Raw genomic sequence first — 20,497 nt, forward strand, 5'->3', positions numbered from 1 at the left:
GCAAGAGGAGATTGCAAAAATACCTCATCTGTTGGAAATATTTTCCTGGGGAGGACATAAAATGGTGCGAGGCAACGCGGTTGATTAATGAAGACTGCTAGTGTGATTACAGTGGTACAGCACAAGGGGAGAGGGGGGGGACACACACACACTGAGCTGAATACACAATAAGAACTAGAATGGGCACTCGGTAGAGCGCATACCTTCGCATATCACAAGATTGGGCATTGAATTATGAACATTTTGGCATTAGTTGCATGCCAATTGGACAAAAATGTATCGTGCTATGGTAAAAAGAAGATTTTGACCTTTTCATGACCTTAGACCCGATCGATCCCAAAATCTAATCAAATGGTCCCCGGATAATAACCAATCATCCCACCAAATGTCATGCGATTCGGTTTAATACTTTTTGAGTTATGCGAATAACACGCATACAAATAAATAAATACACGCGATCAAAACATTACCTTCCGCATTTTCAATGCGGAGGTAAAAAGAGAGGAAGGAAGGAGGAGAAGATTTGGACCTGTGCGGAACCGTTCAAAACACCGTTGATGAACTGGACCAGCTGCTCCATGGTGTCGATCGGCTCACTGGGCAGGAAGTACTGCTCGTTGGACGTGTTGAGGATGACGACGGAGGGCACCGCCACCTCGCTGAGATGGAAACAAGAGGAACAGAGCTTTTAATCTCCTCAACCCCCACACGGATGCCTCGGACCGCCATCACCAGGGTGCATCATCAGAGGGGAACACATTGTGCTTTTATTGGGAACACGGAGAAACACAGCAGCGAGATCAACAAGCCCCGTGGTACTCGGAGCAACGTCGCCTTTCCCACGGGCACCAATTCTGAGGATTTCCTCTTTTTTTATTAATTTTTTTTAAATAGCCGATGCGACCCGGCATGTCTACTCTCGCTTTTATGCGTACAGTGTGCAACTCGGGGGGGCTTCACGGGTCTGTGCCATGTCACAGTTAACCCTCCTGTTACCTTTAGGGTCAATTTGACCCCATTCAATGTTTAATGTCGGTGTTCTTTCAGGTCAATTTGACCCCAGGCTGTTTTTCACTGTGTCAAACATATAAGAAATATCAACTTTTTTATATATTTAAAGGGCTATTTAGGTAGTCAACAAACAAACATAAAGTACCTCACACTTAAACTTGGAAAACAATATTAATTCTAATAATTTTCTGGAGGTTTTAATTGCTGGGGTCAAATATGTCAGTAAATATAAAGGTAACAGGAGGGTTAAAGAGACCGTCGCAAATGACAGCCGACGAGCGAGTCACGGGGAGTCAGGATGCGGGAGAGAAACTCCTGCATCCATCCGCCGCTGTTCGGAGACGTCGACGAGGAAACCCGGAGGCTCGTTTCACGGCGACGCTCCGCAGCGCCCTCACTTCGACTAAATCGGGCGGAGGAATTACAAAAACTCAGTGAGATAACGAACAAGGTCACATAAACAAGCAATCCCTCTTTCACGCCTCTCGCACAACACTGAGCCCTGGCTTAGAGAAGGTATCCTGCTGCTTAGACACACACACACACACACACACACACACACACAACTCTGTCCAGCTGAGATCTGCCCACACACACGCACGCCAACAGATGGCACCCATTTAGAATAAATATGGATTAGCCTATTGACCTCTGTGAGTGGAGGCTGCTGGGGGGGCTCCGCCCATAATGAAGGGTCATACTGTACTCTATAGAACCAGAGCTGGCAGAAAACACACATTTAAGACGTTTCCCCTTCCGCTGCTGGCATACTGTATAATTATGTCTAATTATAGAGGACATTTATCCAGGACAGTCTGGATTATTAAAAACGTGTCCTTGCTTTCTAGCCTACTACCGGATGAGAAAAATGAGCGCTTCAAGCGCGAGGCTAAGACGCTCTCCACGCAGATCGTTTTGTTTAAACAATCGTTCGACGTTTCCCCGACGATGACGGCATTAACTACCCTCTCATGTCTTTCACGATGAGGCCAGAGCGGAAGCTTAGAGTGCAGGGAGACCCCCGGAGAGCCTCACGGCAACAGTACATTGTCATTAAAGGGGCGGGGCTAACGTGTAGGGGCGGGGCTAGGAGTCTATACTGGTGTGTAAATGTCCTCAGACCCTAGGTTTGACAAAGTCCACTGAAGTAGGAACAAAAAAAGCAACAAAAAAACTTGTTGGAATTAGTTTTTAAAAAAGTGAATCGTGAAATTAAAAAAACATTCACGAGTTTCAGGACCAGAAGTTCATTCATTCTTCATCTGGAAGTTCTTTTCTTTTCACTTTCGGTTGCCAGATGCATTTCTTGGGTTTTAATTACTGCGTGAAGCGTAGAAGTAAGTGAAGTGTCGAGGAAGCAAGGACATAAAATCTAGATGAGAAACACTCAGGCTCAAAGCACGAGAGGTTCCACACAAGCACTCTTTAGTCAACAAATAAAATGTCTGGTGTGTGTGTGTGTGTGTGTGTGTTAATATTCTTAACCAGTCGCCTTCTACAATTACAAATCTTCTCTTCACACAGTCTTCCCAGTCACCTCACCACTCTACGCTCTTCACAGCCCACCGTGCATCCTCTATAAAGGGGTTAGCGGTAATCCCACGTTTAAACGGAGGCAGAGGCATCCTCGGGCTTAGAGTGGTGCTCATGTTGTGTGTGTGTGTGTGTGTGTGTGTGTGTGTGTGTGTGAATGCAGGGGCCGCCTTACGCCAGACAGACCGCTGCCAGAACACAGTAATCGCTGTGATGACAGAAAGAGGGATAAAAGGCCATCAGATTTATTTCCACGAGGGAGAGAATTAGTGGACAGTGACAGGCCAGGATTTCATTCCTCCAAAGGAGGGCAATTAATCCCGCAGTCAAGTCGGCTAAAAACCCGGCAAACGCGTATCGTATCTGCTCGTGTACAACTAGGAAGGCTAATCACCTCATTCACCCTTAAATGTAAACACCGCCTGTCTAATTTCAGCCGTGCGAGCCGGGACACCGTGAAACTTCCGACGCGACTTCTACTGTAGTCGCCGCCGCGCTCGTAATTACACGAGACTCAGGAGACTGCTGTAATCTACCGAAGCACAAACAGTAATACGCTCAAATTAAAATAACATCCCGCAGCGATTCTCAGATATTCTCACAAGGAAATTGGCACGACACGGGCGGCCCCCGACGAGACGCGGCACGTCGGCCCTGCGACGCCAGCGCAGGCCTGTCTACATTTTAGCATGTTTTTTTGGTGTTATTTATTTGTCGGATGTTGTTGTTGTGTATTTTATTCAGTCAATCATTGCAATACAATATTATTCTATATAATATACAAGGTATAGGTAGAAGCAGAAATGCCCATATATTCCTATCTTAAATTAATATTATCAAATAAATCAGAAGAATTATATAAAATAAAGAAAAATAATAAAGAAAAAATATATATATATATACACACATCTTCCATATACATACGTTTCAATCACACTTATAACCCTCACATTGTTTTTATAAATAAACCTTTTAAAAACACAAAATAAGTTGACCATTCTTACATCCATTTTAACGTTGTTCCATAATTGGACTCCTACAATAGAAATAAATCTTCTTTTAATCCCTTTTTTTGCCTTCTGTACAGTAAACATAACACGCATGGTTAATTATTTTTATTCTACATATATTTTCAAGGGATTCTTATTTCGATTCTTATTTCGTTACTTGTAAAGATACCCATAATTATAATATTTATTATTTACTATGCTATATTTAAAAGAAATACGGTCCTCAAAAAGGCACGTAACATGACAATAAAAGCAACAACAAAATAAAAGAGAGATTCTGTAACAGTGCGGATGAGAAAAAAAAAAGACACGTAGCTCGCGTCACAACTTACGGCCGCGTGTCCGTGTAATTGAATTCTCCACCGGAGCATCTATACTGGCAGAGGCCGCCGTAATTACATGTCTGTCCAGAGCGAGGTAAGTAGCGGACACAAGGTGAGGCGAGAGAAGAGAAGGGCGACAAGAGAAGAAGAGACAGGATTTGAGACACTCACCCCATAATGAGGCTGTTGATGTAGTCGTTCCCGTCCATGTGGCCGAACTGGAAGTCTCTGGAGACGGGAAAGACAAATCAGTGGCATGAGAGTGCACTTTAACAACAACAACAACGACGACGACACACAGCGAAGCAAGACGGCACATCTTTTGACTACATTGTTCGTTTGTTTCCCCGTGATGGAATAGTGGATTCTTCTTTTTTTTTAAGAAAAGGAGAGGGGAAAAAATCCCCCAAAGCTCCGTCCTGTGCGCCTCCTGCTTCTCCTCATCTTTCTCCACCACAGAAAAGACTCAGGTGATTTATCTAAACGATAAGGCAGGAGAAGGAATTCAATTTGTATCTCATTGTGCTGCACTATGTCTGAGCAGAGTGTATTGTGGGTTGATTTGGGTGGTGGTGGGGTGGGGGGGGTAGTCCATTGAATGACTGATTACGGGGCCTCTCTCCTTCTCTCTCTCTGTGTCTCTATACATATATATATATACACACACACACACACACACACATATATATTATATATATATACATAATATATATATATATATATGTATATATATACACACACACACATATATTATATATATTATATATAATATATATATATATCTATATATCTATATATATATATTGAATCACAGCTACATCTTGTACGGTTGTCCCCTGGGTGCTACACAATAGTGCTTGTGCATATATCAATGACATGATTATGAAGCGACTGAACATGCATAATAAATCCAGCGGGTGTGATGTAACAGTCAGTCAGTGTTAGCAACAACACTGGGAATGAGCCTCATCAAAAAACTGTCCGTTTGGACTCGGAGACTTCTCTCCGACAGCTGCAGCCGGCAGCTTCGGATCAGACTTAACTGGGGGAAAACATGGTTTTTTTGTTGCTTTATCATCAATACTTTTGTCTCTAATTGAAAACATTCACAAGTCTGTTTCCCCCCGTGCGTGGCCATCCTCCGACTCCCACATCTTGGCCAGACTGCCGAGCAGGCCGGCCAAGAGCGGCGAGGAAACTCACTGCATGTGTTCGAGGACGCGTGGAGAAAGAATGCGCCACGGCCGTCTTCGGTAAACACTTTCAGATTCGGCGATAAGAGTTTGAGATATTTTGGCTCGTTTACTTGGAACGGTTCCCTCTGGAAGTGTTTTAAGTGTCTGACGACCACGAAAAATGTTAATAACCGATGGCCATGTTATCGGTCACGTCAGGTGATTCTCATGAGGAGAAGAGTGTTTTCTGGAGGCAGATACCCACATAATTAATATACTAGGAAAGTGTGTGTGTGTCTGTGTGTGTGTGTGTGTGTGATGGCTTTTGCCAAATTACAGACGGTTGTATATATATACAAGAATATTCCACAGGATAAATCACCAGGAGGCGTTGTGCTCCCGCAGAGCTATTTCAAAACATAAGATGTCTTTGTGGACAGGAATTAATCACTTAACAACCACAAATTGTCAAAGAAAGGAGAATGTGTGTGGGATTATATTAAAACATATGGCGCGTATGTGGAGAAGAAATCACTCACATACTGTATGCAATCTAGTCTGGAGGCGGTGTACCCAAAATATTAAAGTCGCAGACCACAAAACAACCAGAGAGAAGGATCCTTCCTCAAGCCGTCATCCAATTTTATCCCCTTAAAAAAAAAATCTGTAGAGTTTTCCTTTTTTTATATTACATTACATGTCATTTAGCAAACGCTTTCATCTTTATTTTTAAGTGCATTCAATATAATAATCTATGAAGTGGTGGTCTAACGGCGGGTGTCGTATTCTGTACACATTTGCGATTGCCGATATTTGGATATAAATAAATTAGTTACGGCAGCTTTAAGACGTCCTGAAGTGTTCAGGGTGTTGCTCAACATCCAACACACACACACACACACACAAACACACACACTAAATGACAAAATCGGACTTCCCCAAATGGTGGCCCCACGACATTTATGGCTGCATAATGGGGTCAGCTCTGATCTGCCGCCTCTATGCGCCACCGGGGGCGCCGCTCCAGCTCCTGACTCGTGATTACAAGTCCCGTTTAGGTATGTCAGAACACTGCAGGCAGCTCTGATCCCCGCAGGGTTTCTAGGAACTCAAAGTCTTCAAAAAATAAATTTAAAAAAATAAACAGCACATAGGAGCGTGGCGGAGAGTAGTCCGATTGATGATAGGGATCTGTGTAAGTCAATCAGTCTTAATGGGAACCCCTGGAGAAGGAGAGACACTTTGATCGTGGCGCTTTTGAGATGCAACTCTTTAATCAGAAAGCAAAAATCCGTCTGATGAAGCGACGTGGTCAACGACGGGACACGGCGAGGATGAAAACGCGATCGCTCTTTTTCTTTTTTAATCCTTTTGAGGAAATCCTCTCGTCGCCCGGCGCTGTGCTGGGAGTGATCAGAGGTAAGACTGCAGAACGGCAACATTAGAGCCCATTTGAATTTGAGCCGAGCGCCCGCGTTCTGACCCGGGTCCTCCAGCTGAAGGAGGACCCGCCTCCTGGACTCACCGAGGCGTGCACACACACACACACAGTAAACATTTGCCATGTCCGTGCACGTGCGCCTTATAGTAAAGAGCTAAAGCAACTTTCAACACAGGTGTAAGAAATTATACACGATCGTTCAAAAGTTTGGGGTCACCTAGACAATTTTGTGTGTTCCATGAAAACTCATTTATCAAAAAAATTGCAACATGAATAGAAAATATAGTCAAGACATTGACAAGGTTAGAAATAATGATTTTTATTTTAAATATTAATCTTGTTCTTTAAACTTGTCACTCAAAGGAAAGCCAGTTTTATAGCTTCGCTCACCAGCATAACTGTTTTCAGCTGCGCTCACATAAAAAGGGTTTTCAAGAGTTTTCTACCCCTCCGTTAGTCTTCTTAGGCGATAACACAATGTGCCATTAGAACCCTGGAGATGGGCCTCAACACACATATGTAGAGATTTCATTAAAAACCAGTCATTTACTGCATTAACTATGTCGAGAGTATATTTATGATTAATTTAATTATATCTTCATTGATAAAAACAGCTTTTCTTTGAAAAAATAAGGATATTTCTACGTTTTTTTTCTTTCTTTTCCAAGTGACCCCAAACTTCCGAACGGTAGCGTACGTTTGAGGGGCATTTCCTCTTCGCATTGGATGCCTCGTTTAATCAGTTCCGCTCCGGCAGAAGAAGAGGTCGAACAAGGCGCCGCGCAACACAAAGATCCCATCTCCGGTGATTATTGCACAATAGGGAGCCGGAGAAAACAGAACATTATGCATTTATACCGACCGAGCAGAGCTTTTGACTGACAGCTGAACAGAACACCTATATTTGGAAGCTGACATTTTGCATAATTACCTTCCTACCGAACCTCAACGAAAACATGCGTGCGCGCCCCCCCCCCCGAACAAAAGGCATAAAACTCGCTTGTGAACAGACAGGCGGGTGCTCCCCAGTCGAGTGCGCCATCCTCGAATAAATGTATAAATTGGATATTCACCTGTGACCTCATCGCGTATTCGTTCCTTACCTGTTAAAATGTTCTCTGTATTCCTTCGCCACCCTCTGAATCAAGGTCTTTAATCTAAAAGCAAATGAGAGGAGAGTGAAACACCACATGAGTCGACGTCTAACCCTTTTACTTTTTTCTCGCTTCAGACCGACGCCTGTAATTTGTGGAGCGATCCAAATAACAGCGAGCCGTATCTGTGTGTGAAAGTCGTTGCACTTGAACACACCCACGGTGGTGACCGTGGGTGTGTGTGTGTGTGTGTGGGAGTAATTCATATGGAGCCATGCTTTTGTTTTTAATTCCAGTGTTCTTTGTACCTGCCACTCTCCTCTGTGGGGTCCTTCTCATCGATGACTGCGATCGCTACCAATTTGCCTGAAGGTGGCAGACGGGGATTACAAATCACACGCACAGAAAGAGAGCGAGAAGACAATAGCAGGCAGATAAGAGGCTGTGGAGGAGACGAATCACCTCTCAACCGCCGAGAAAGAAAAGAAAGAAGCATCGGGAGCGCTTGATTCATGTATCATTCAAACAATGGGCCAGTTAAGAAGGCCTTCTCCTCGGCTGAACGGGAAACAAGCGGTCACTTTCTGGTGGATGAGATATTTCGGTCGGCATTCGAAACTCAATAGGTCCATTCAAAATAACAAACTATTACACAACTCCAGCATCATTCAGACCTGTATTAGTTTGAGGCCTTGTTACTCGGATGAGAGTACCAGCTTGCCCCCTGGTGGTCGCCGAAGGCGCTTTTTGTGTCGAGGCAGCAGACAGTCAGGAGAAATAATATTTCACACGCGTTTTCAGTATGAATATGTTAAAGAGCCAGTGCTACTGTGTATGAGAGTAATTGCACTCAATGGGCACTATTAATCTTAAAAAATGACTGATTGCATAGTTCTGTGGCTTTCAGAGGAAAAACAGGAATGCAGTGAATAGCTTATTTACGGTTTACTTTTTCTTTCCTACAATGCTTATTCATGGGAATACAACATGCTAAATAATGCATAATTAACTCTTTGAAGCACCTAACTAGGTGCATCATCCATTTGTATATTATAAATAGATTTGTTTGTGCAATATTGCTCAACTATAATTTGTTTGATGTCGGTATAGAAACAGGAGGCAACAAAAGGTGTTGCCGTTATACACGTGAACCTGCTCTCTTATTGGTAATAGTAACTCACGCTTTATAGATCCGGCTGCTTTACTACTTAAATAATAAATCGGAAATCACGATTTTTCGGTTCCTACGATTGAAGAAATGCGATCGAGTACGATACCGACGTTTAAAACGCGTGCTTACAAACCAACAGCTGGCTAGCAGGGGGCAGCGGTTAAAACGCTGATAAACCAGTAATACATACTCACATCCGAATAAGACATCGAGTCTACGAGGAAACTCTTTCATGAAAAAATTATAAAAGGGTCACAGGCTTCAGTTTCAAATTCTTCTGGTAAAAAGCCTGAAGAAAGAGCCGTCCGCACTCACACTTCACTGTGAAGGGACGTAATCACATTTCCAAGACTTCCATCTAACACCTGGAGCGTATCGTATTTCTTCAAATCTGCTCTAAAGCGTATTTATAGACCGGACCGGCTCTTTTTCTAATCTACTTGTTTGTGGACGATGTCTTACATCCAGACGACTTTGTCGAATCGACTGTTTGTGTGTCGGAAAAATCCAGCGATGCAGAAAGTGGCAAGTTCATGGGCGGAATTCGGAGAAAGTTCACACCCAGAAGCTGACATTTTTATTTGTTTTTTGGTGCGATCGTGACATCCTTTCCGCTGTGCAGTAGAACAACACTGACAGGATGCCGTGTGCTGTCTTTTATTTTAGAAAGGGGGCGTTGGCGTTGTGGTTATCAGATGGACTAGAGCCGCTACACGTTCCTCTACACACCAAAGAAGAAACGATTATTCCGTGAATCTGTCAAATAGATTTTGTTTTCAATACGGTCGTTTATCCGCGCCTCTTCCTGTCCCTCAAGTGTTACCCCGTGTATCGGACAAAATAACAGCCCGAGTCGATTCATGGATTTTGGCCACACTGGTGTTAAAAACACGTTGAAATAGATTTTCGTGGCACGGGGCTTTTAGAGGGTTAAAGTGTCGCTCCGGAGCCCCAGGGGCAAGAAACATCCCAACACTTGATTTAAAAAAAACAGAAGACACAAAACTGGAAAACTCCATACTGTTTTCAGAAGTTTACTTCAATTTAAAACTCTATTTGTTGTTTTTTTGTAGCCGACAAATCAGTCCCACAGTGTTCATCCAGTGACGGTGCTTTAGCGACTTTGGTATAAATGCATTAAAAAGGTGTAGTAGTGTGTGAGATGTGGTGACATGCTCCAAACAAAGAAGTGGCATCATTTCACTTCTATTACTGCGTTGATGCAATTTAAATCTAAAAGGCAGAACACACAAAACCAAACTGGTAAATCTGGTCAGAATATCCTCCGTCTAGCCCTCAGGAGCGGCGTCGGCTTTGGTTTACGTTAGCCATCTGTGTGTTGGGAGCCACGAACCCGGAGGGGGCTGTGCGGTGGCTTTAATAGTTTTAAAAGTTATTGGATAGCTTTTAAATCCATTTTATTGGATTAAATCCAGAGGGGGCCGAAACGGGAAAATAAACTTCACACCTTCTTCTCGCCGGGAGTCCGCTCCTCCGCCCGGGGAGGCGAGCGCGGAGATCAGCAGCTCAAACTCAGCCGGCACAAAACCCCGCCGCGAGTCACGGAGGGCCGGCGGAGCGCAGAGAGCCGGCCGACCGTTGGGATTTGCACCGGCTGAATAAGAGCCAACTGCCACCGAGGGTCCATCTCGTTTCTTTGGATTTAATCCCACAAACAAACCGACACAGACCCTGGACCTGCAATGGGATTGACGAGCTCTCGGAGGTAGCTCTATTTCTTTTGTGTAAAATATGCGGTGATAACAGGAGAAGGGCCGGGGGGGGGTAGCTGGTTATAACACGCTTGTTTCAGATATCTCATAAACATCTTTGACATAACATCAACACTGTAACCTCTTATGATTATATTGATACGGGTCTATTTCATGAATGTTTTAAACCAGAAATTCAGGCCAAATCTTCCACATTGCACCTTTAAAAACTCATAAAGTGGTAAATACTGCATCTACATTTACAAGCATAGCTTTTTCTGCAGCGTGCATCAATTTACTGCCGTTTAAGAGAAAGTCTTTACTTCACTCGAGAGATTCATTTTCTTCTGAGAGAGAGCAAGAGGGAGAGCAAGAGAGCGAGAGAACCGAGAGAGAGATGTTTAGAGCAACATGGGCTAAATCTAGAAGGAAGTGTCAGACTTCCTCATCACTGCCCCCACACAAACACACAATTAACGCCAACATTTATTGCAAGGAACTTTTGACAAGAGCAACTCTAAGATGTTTGCCTTTTAATTATCAAGTCATCATGTGGTTGATTGGATATTTGGGTGGTGGGAAGCTAAATACTCGGGGATTCAGTGTGAAATGGCCTTAAAGGGGCCGGCCGGGTAAAGCCGTGTGCCGATGCTCTTCAAACGTGCTAATCATTCTGTCATCATTCTGTCATTTTACATGTTGAGCAAAGCTCTCGGCTCCATATTCATGAAGAGCAAAAATATACACACCAAAGTAATTGTGCTCAATATTTGTCATATATATATAAAAATTAATATATATATATATATAAATAAAATATATATAAATAAAATATATATATACACAAATTTATATTTAATTTGTTTTAATATATATATGTATATAGATAAAGAAAATGTATAATGCTGCTACCATGCGACTATTATTAAAGAGACCGAGATGGAGTAGTGCCAGTGAAATGTTTGTGGCTGCAGGAGTTAATACTTTCCAAGCTGCTTTAATAAATCTTATCTATAAATGTATCTGCCGGGTTGATGACTCAGAAAATGAAATAATCATGTTTTTATCAAACAAAGTTTTGTGCGACGCGTGGAGACATTGGTACAGCTGTCCATATATATATATATATATATATATATAAATAATTCTATTTAATGTTTTATACTATCTGGACCTTGAGTCTCAAATAAAAATTTGATTGGTTGATAGAACAAATATTATAATTATATATATATTGGTTCTTTTATTACGAGACATGTGCAGACTTCACATTTGACATTGGAAATAAACTAGACCTGCTGATGGAGATAGATAAATAGATACACGCTCGTGGGAGTGAATCAAGCTCTGAGCATACGCCACCTGTTTCTCCGAGCTCATAGAGGATGAAGCCATCAATCTGGAGGTATCCTTGGAAGCGCTCCTTGTTCACCCACGATGACAAACTGGCATCTGCGTATTCTGCAACACAAAAGAGACACGATCTTCTGTCAGGGGCAGAGGGACGACATCGACATGCAGCACACGGCCGGTCGACATTAAAGGCAAAGCACAACAGCGTATATATCGACGCCGGGATTGTAAGAAGATCACAGTGTTTACCACCAGCTGAGCCTCCGGAGGCAGAGGTGAGCTCGACAATGATCACAACGTGTTATGACAGCTGGCTGCCTCCGGGTTAAGTAGTCCGGGAGGCCGCTGCGGCTCTGAAACCGCCGGTGGATTGTGAATTAGAGCACACCGATGGAGAATCAATCCGGCGGTGAACAATCAGTTCGGTTGACGTGACAAAATAACTTTTTCTTCAGTTCCGATTTTACGCGATAAACGTTCATTTGTGATTCATCAACCGCTCAAGACACATCTTTAAAAACTAAATTCAAACTAGATGCTGTTATTTTCTGGCACGCCGACTCCAGCTAACCTCATTTCCACAGATATTTTTGCCTTTTCCGTCTTAAACAAAAAAAGACAAAAACATTTGGTTTGTAAATGAATCTCCGCGCGTACATACATTTAGATTTCTTTGCACAGTTTGGGGCAGATTTTTACACATTTGGAGCAAATGAATAATTCAACGGATGCATTTGGGGGAAGGAAGAAGAAAAAAAAGATGTAAAAGTGAAAATAAATAAATAATACATTTTTTTAAAAGAAGGGAAGTGAACTAAAGGATTGCTCGCTGAATGTCAACCACATGTCGTCTCTCCCCGAACATCTGGAGGCAGCCGGAGTCTCTCCCTCTGGTTTTTAAACAGGGTGTCGGCACTATTCCCCCCGGCTGGGAGAGGCTACACAGGATGCTCATAATTGATGTCAAATGTAGCCGGGACCTCGTTACGACACGTCCATAAGTTATCGCGACCTCTTCCGCTACCGTCGCAGCAATTACAGCAACACTGATGACTTTACCGCGGTTCTGAAAGCTGCTCCCCAGACGAGCCGGGAGCACAACACCGAACATAACAACCTAAAAACCCGAACACGCTTTTAAACCCCCCACCACCACCACCACCACCCTTCTCTTGAGGTCGTAGCTTGTACTAGAATCTAAACGACCTCAATGCAATGCAATCTATTTCTCATACGCAAAAGGTAAAAAGTTGCTGCTCAGGCTGCTGAGTCGGTCAATCTGGTCGACATTCCAGAGACTTCTTTCCACAGATGTTCTGTTCTGGCAGATGTTCGTGCAGCTGCCCGACTTTCTTCTCCCAGATTCAAGAAAAAGAGAGAGAGAGAGAGAGAGCCCGGCGAACCTCGACGCCGACTGAACCCGCTTCACCTTGAAAACAATGAGCGCTGCTCTCTTCGCGGGCGCCCCAACCTCGCAATCACCATACAGCCCCACAGTTCACACAGCGGGGGATGAGAGAGAAAGATGAGGGGCGGGAGCGGGAATTGAAAGAAGAAGAAAGAAAAAACAGACAAGAGGGTGGAGCGAGGATGATCCGGTGTCAGAGAGGAGGCAGCCCCCCCGACACCTTTCAAAGGATGGAGGTTAGCTGCACGCGGGACCTCCAAAGACCATGCAAATAGCGGCCGGAAACAAAACCAGAGGAAGGGGGAATACGAGATAATGCACACAGGGAGGCAGAGGATGAGAGAAAGCTCAGCGAAAAGGACAAGACACACGACCGTACAAACAAAAAGGAAAACCCGGAAGACAAACTAGTTGAAAAACAGGAATAAACAAATAAAAGCACAACCAAATATCAACAGTGAGGGATGGGAAGAGAGGAGTTGCTCAGTTATGGAATCAGCTACTCAGAAAGCATGTTGGTGCTCCTGGGATTTGGCCAGGAACAAAAGTTTTGGACAAATTGAGATGTAAGTGAACGATGCACTGTGGCGACTGTGGGTCAGAGGACCGGCAGCTCGATGCCCTAGTCCAGTGGTTCTCAAATGGGGGTATGTGTACCCCTGGGGGTACGTGAAGGCACTTCAGGGGGTACGTGAGATTTTTCTAAATATTTTAAATTAGTATCCATTAAAAAAATATTTTACAAATAGTTATTTAATAAATATTCAATTAAATGTAAGTTCATGAACTTCATTTTATATTCAATTCAATTCAGTTTATTTGTATAGCCCAATTTCACAAATTACAAATTTGTCTCGGAGTGCTTTACAATCTGTACACATAGACATCCCTGCCCCAAAACCTCACATCGGACCAGGAAAAACTCCCAAATAACCCTTCAGGGGAAAAAGGAAGAAACCTTCAGGAGAGCAACAGAGGAGGATCCCTCTCCAGGATGGACAGATGCAATAGATGTAATGTGTACAGAAGGACAGATTTAGAGTTAAAATACATTCAATGAATATGACAGAGTGTATGAATAGTTCATAGTAGGCATATTCCACGATGGAGACTCCACGATCCATCAGGCAGATGGCGGTGGGGAGGAGGAGGGCGGAGTCTCAACAGTAGGCGGAGTCTCAACAGGACAGTGGCGTAGTCAGGAGCAGGAATTCCACGACCCAGACCTCAATGATCCATCAGGCAGATAGGATCTATGTCGTCTCATAGGGTCCGATGACCCCATGAGACGTGAAGTCAAAAGGACTCCGGGAGAAAGCAGAGTTAGTAACGTGATTGAGAGATGAAAATTCATCCTTAAGGAGAGAAAAAGAGGAGATAGGTACTCAGTGCATCCTAAACGTCCCCGGCAGCTATAAGCCTATAGCAGCATATCAAGGGGCTGGACCAGGTGAACCTGATTCAGCCCTAACTATAAGCTCTGTCAAAGAGGAAGGTCTTAAGTTTACTCTTAAACGAGGTGACTGTGTCTGCCTCCCGGACTGAAATTGGAAGCTGGTTCCATAAAAGAGGAGCTTGATAACTAAAGGCTCTGGCTCCCATTCTACTTTTTAAGACTCTAGGAACTACAAGTAGTCCCGCATTTAGTGAGCGTAGCTCTTTAGTGGGGCAATATGGTACTACAAGCTTCTTAAGATATGATGGTGCATCACCAATCAAGGCTTTGTAGGTTAAGAGAAGAATTTTAAAAGTGATTCTTGATTTTACTGGGAGCCAGTGCAGAGCAGCTAGTGCAGGAGTGATGTGATCTTTTCTTAGTTTTAGTGAGAACACGAGCTGCAGCATTCTGGATCAACTGGAGGGACCTAAGAGACTTATTAGAGCTGCCTGATAATAAGGAGTTGCAGTAATCCAGTCTCAAGTAACGAACGTGAACCAATTTTTCTGCATCTTTTGAGACAAGATGTGCCTGATTTTGAAATATTACGTAGATGAAAGAATGCAGTCCTTGAGATTTGCTTTACGTGGAGTTAAAGGACAAGTCGATCAAAGATAACGCCAAGATTCTTAACAGTGGTGTTGGATGCCAGGGCAATGCCGTCTACAGAATCCACATCACCAGATAATTGATCTCTGAGGTGCTCAGGGCCGATTAAAATTACTTGGTTTTGTCTGAGTTTAACATCAAGAAGTTGCAGGTCATCCATGTTTTATGTCTTTAAGACATGCTTGAATTTTACGAGTTGGTTGCTCTCCTCTGGTTTTATCGATAAATATAGTTGAGTATCATCTGCATAACAATGAAAGTTTATGGAGTGTTTCCTGATAATATTGCCCAAAGGAAGCATGTATAAGGTAAATAAAATTGGTCCAAGCACAGAACCTTGTGGAACTCCGTGATTAACGTTGGTGGTTATCGAGGCGCCATCGTTTACAAATACAAACTGAGATCGATCTGATAAATAGGATTTAAACCAAATTAGTGCCGTGCCTGAAATGCCAATCGACTGCTCCAGTCTCTGTAACAGGATGTCATGGTCAATGGTGTCGAATGCAGCACTAAGGTCTAACAAGACCAGGACAGAGAGGAGTCCTTTATCTGCTGCCATTAAGAGGTCATTTGTAATTTTCACCAGTGCCGTCTCGGTGCTGTGGTGTTTTCTAAATCCTGATTGAAATTTCTCAAATAAACTATTATGATGTAGAAAGTCGCACAACTGATTTGCGACCACTTTCTCAAGGATCTTGGAGAGGAAGGGAGGTTAGAGATCGGTCTGTAGTTAGCCAACACCTCTGGATCCAGAGTGGGCTTCTTCAGGAGAGGTTTAATAACAGCCACTTTGAAGGAGTGTGGTACGTGGCCTGTTAGCAGAGACACATTGATAATATCTAATAGAGAGCCGCCAATTAAAGGCAAAACGTCTTTAAGCAGCCTCGTCGGGATGGGGTCCAAGAGACAGGTAGACGTGTTCCAAGTAGAAACCGTTGAAGATAATTGGTCACGGTTGATGGGAGTAAAGCCCTCCAAATATACACCAGGGCATACAGCGGTTTCCAAGGCCATTCCACTTGAGGACAGATTGGCACTGGTTATGGGCAAGAGAATATTAATCTTGTCCCTAATAGTTAAAATCTTTTCATTAAAGAAGTTCATAAAGTCATTACCACTGAGGTTTATAGGAATGCTCGGCCCACAGAGCTGTGACTCTGTCAGCCTGGCTACAGTGCTGAAGAGAAACCTGGGGTTGTTTTATTTTTCCTATTACTGATGAGTAATAGGCTGCTCTGGCATTACGGAGGGCCTTCTTATATGTTTTAAGACTATCTCGCCAAACTAAGCGGGATTCTTCGAGATTAGTTGAACGCCATATGCGTTCAAGCTTTCGTGACGTTTGCTTTAGTTTGCGGGTCTGAGGGTTATACCAGGAGCAAACCTCCTCTTCCTCACTGTCTTCTTCTTCAGAGGGCTATCGAGTCCAGTGTCATTCTCAAAGAGCCTGTGGCACTGTCAACAAGATGATCAATCTGGGACGGACTAAAGTTAGACCAGGAGTCCTCTGTTATATTGAGACGTGGTATCGAATCAAATACAGAAGGAATCGCTTCTTTAAATTTAGCTACAGCACTGTCAGTTAGACATCTGGTGTAGAAACTTTTGACTAACGGAGTACACCCGTAGTATAAATTCAAAAGTTATGAGGTTGTGGTCTGACAGAAGAGGATTCTGTGGGAAGACGCTCAAATGCTCAATGTCAACGCCATAAGTAAGAACAAGATCAAGCGTGTGGCCAAAGCTGTGAGTGGGTTTCTGTACTCTGACAGAAGCCAATCGAGTCCAACAAGGAGATGAATGCAGCACTAAGGCAATCATTATCAACATCCACATGGATATTAAAATCTCCAACAATAATAACTTTATCGGTTTTAAGAACCAAACTTGATATAAATTCTGAGAATTCAGATATAAACTCTGAATATGGACCTGGTGGCGGTACAGAATCACAAATCGAATTGGCTGTAGTGTTTTCCAGGTTGGATGTGAAAGACTAAGAACAAGGCTTTCAAATGAGGTGTAGTGTAATTTTGGTTGAGGATTAATTAATAGGCTCGATTCAAAGATGGCTGCTACTCCACCTCCTCGACCGGTGCCTCGAGGAATGTGAGTATTAATATGACTTGGAGGAGTCGATTCATTCAGGCAGACATATTCTTCATGGCTCAGCCAGGTTTCAGTTAGGCAACATAAATCAATGTGATTATCTGATATTAAATCATTTAGTAACACAGCTTTAGATGACAGATCGAATATTTAGGAGACCACATTTAATAGTCCTGTTTTGTTGCACTGCTGAAATAATATATATTCTGTTCTAAATTAGACATCGATGACCCAGAGCTTTGTATTACCGGTACATATTTTTTTCAACCACAAATGTCTTAGGGGGTAGAATTATTTCACAGGGGGGTACATCACTGAAAAAAGGTTGAGAACCACTGACCTAGTCGATGAGTCCTTGAGCAAGACACTTAGCCGATTGTGAGTTGCTTTGGATAAAAGCGTCAGCTAAATGTCACGTAATGGCGCACTAGGAAGGTCTTTTGACCAGTTGTGACACAGGAGGCGGAGCTACGTACAAACGATCGGCAAAATTAGAAATTTTGACGTAAAAAAAAAAAGGTTACAAATCAACTTTCACGAACCGAACGCACACTGTGGCAGGATTATAATCCTTAGAAGACAATCAGACGACCCCCAGACCGGACCACGCCGTGGTAGCAACCCATCCGCTTGTAGCCCCGCCCTAAAGCATACCCTACTATATGAACCATTTGGGGTCAGAATGAAGGAAATCAACATCAAGACTTGAAACTAGAGATGAACTTGTGTTTTCAAGGCTCAAGACTCTTCAGCATCGGCTCTCCAGAACTCAAGGCTGCCGCCTGGTACCGACCAACAGAACCAACATTCTAAAACTAGCGAATGACCACCTGGATTACGATGCTCGTCATCCACACTGACCTTGCAGTCTTTGCCAACTCAAATAAGACAAAGTAAATTCTGTCCATGTGTGGAGTCACAAAACGTCACCGAGCATCAACGTGCCGTTACCGTTTTAGGCGCGACTCCACCCCGTCATCACGGTCGTGGACCGTTAAGCCGCCCGTGATTTTAAGTGCCGCCAATAAACATGCAAAACGGTGCCACCTCACAGCCGGCTGCGTCATCGACATTTCCATACAAGGAAAGGTCGAACCACTGAAACGGATCAACGGAGAGGCGGATGCTGGGCGGTAACCAACGGGGTTCGTTTGCCACCGTTTGTGTGGACGTCCAATCGGTGCCGATGGTGAATGAAGTCGGTTGAAAGAAGAGGAAGATGTGGTGACACACACATCGATGACAAAATGTAGCCCGAAACGTTGCCCTGCTGGTCTTGTCCGAGAGAGGAGGAAAGCTTTCAGGCAAAGTCAGGGTTCTTACACATTTTGACCAATGGATTTCCAGGACTTTTCCAGGACTTTAAACCAAATTTCCATGACCAAACTGAAATCCCGGTATAAAAATGAAAAATTTAGCGTATTAAGAGCGTATGCTTTGAGCGTCTTTCTTTAAAAAACATTAATTATTTCAAACTCCATGAACTCAAGCTCAAATAAACACGTGATCATAACAAATTTCCATGACTTTTCCAAAACTTTTATGATTTAAGTTTTTTCCGTGACTTTTCCAGGCCTGGAAATGAGCATGTTAAAATTCCATGACTTTTCCAGGTTTTCCATGACCGTACGAACCCTGCTCTGTGGTCGCCTCTCGCCGCCAACGGCGGGACGTTACAGTCGGTGGAAGGAGGAAGAACAACAGGCGTTTGCAGCTGCTCCCCAAAGACGGCGGGAGCATCGGCGAGAACCGCGGGCGTCTTTCTGCATCGCCAACTCAGACTGAGATGTGGTAAAGAATCAGTTTTCCCTTTGACGCTCAAAGACATTTTGAAAAAAAAACATTGCTGGCGAGTGCAAACTAATATACATCCTAATTATATCTTTCTGTTGTCTTCTAACGGCGCCAACAAGTACACACACACACACACACACACACACACACACGGCCCTTGAAGCAGAACAACAGCGCAGACCTGTACAGCGGTATGAAACCGAGGACCAGAGTTGTTAAATATGTATGAGCTCTCGCCTCCGCGCTGCATTACATTTCATCGCTCTTCAAAAAAGGACGCCGCCGCTTGTGATGTGCACTAAACCAATCGAAGCCCAAACTAAATGTCAAATATAATTCCGCACAGAGCGAGCGGCTCCACGACGCCGTTCGTTTCGAAGCACAACAAGTCGGACCTGCGTAATAAAGAAACAGCACGCGCGCTCCGATCGTCCAATGAGCAGACTGGATTCGTTTGGTGATTCACACTCACAGGGGGGGGGGGGATTAATTTGCTTTTAAGCCTTTGTAGCTGGTAGATTTGCAATATGGCTAATGCATAATGTGTGTGGTAATTATCCAAGTACTGCAATTGAGATCATAGTGTGCCATAGCACAGCGCCACCGGGTGACTGCGCAAAAGTTTAGCCAGATAACATTCGATAAAATTAAAATAAAAAAGTGCCTGACAGAACTTCCTGCTCAGAGTGCCTCATCCACCATCCAGCCAGTGGCCTCTCAGTGGGACCGGGAGTGAGAAACCAGATGCCGAGGGCCACAGATGGTCGAAACAAATGCAGGTAAACTATTTCTCCAATGCAGAGCGGGGGCCATTCCTCTGGTGCTTAATGAGCTGTACTCTCATTCACAGGTCATCCATTTGCACCTGCAATAACCAGCGTCTTCCTCCAACAGTTTACGGAGGCTTTGAAATAGGAGGGAGGACGCCATCGCGTCCGTTTTGCCACGACGCTCTCCTCTCCTCGGTCCCGGGGCGAGCGTTGACACGTCGTCGCCGTGGCAACGCTAGACAGCCGCCGCATCCTCCGTAACACGGTCCTGGAGGACTCCTCTTATGTCACACATGAGACTTGACGGCTGCGCCGGTGATTCAGTCCTTGGCTTTAAATGACCGCGTACACAGTGCCAGCTTGGCGCTCATTTCTTTGGCCCCGACTCCGGTCTACAGCCATCCGTCCCGACCCCTTTCTGATGGCTCACCATAACTCCATGTGGTGGTGGAGATGAAAGAACAGCAGCAGAGAACGGGAAAAAAAAAATCAAGAAAAACAAGGATCGCAGGGAAGAAAAGAGGACAAAGACGAGGAGCAGAA

The 20,497-nt window shown here is 43.9% G+C and overlaps 1 protein-coding gene and 1 long non-coding RNA gene across 2 annotated transcripts in view; one reads left to right on the forward strand and one right to left on the reverse strand.

Moving 5' to 3' along the window:
- tmx3b (thioredoxin related transmembrane protein 3b) overlaps positions 1-20,497 on the reverse strand; it is a 37,105-nt gene that overhangs the window by 7,237 nt on the left and 9,371 nt on the right. The window contains 5 exon segments of the mRNA XM_056433647.1: positions 530-659; positions 4,049-4,105; positions 7,597-7,650; positions 7,896-7,953; positions 11,833-11,931. Coding sequence (XP_056289622.1) covers positions 530-659; positions 4,049-4,105; positions 7,597-7,650; positions 7,896-7,953; positions 11,833-11,931 — 398 coding nt within the window.
- LOC130205997 (uncharacterized) lies at positions 4,116-20,497 on the forward strand. The gene is made up of 3 exons (XR_008834015.1): positions 4,116-4,347; positions 19,004-19,181; positions 19,870-20,497. It is a non-coding gene; the product is annotated as an uncharacterized LOC130205997 (long non-coding RNA).

This window comes from Pseudoliparis swirei, chromosome 16 (genome assembly GCF_029220125.1).
Source record: "Pseudoliparis swirei isolate HS2019 ecotype Mariana Trench chromosome 16, NWPU_hadal_v1, whole genome shotgun sequence".
NCBI classification, from domain to species: Eukaryota; Metazoa; Chordata; class Actinopteri; order Perciformes; family Liparidae; genus Pseudoliparis; species Pseudoliparis swirei.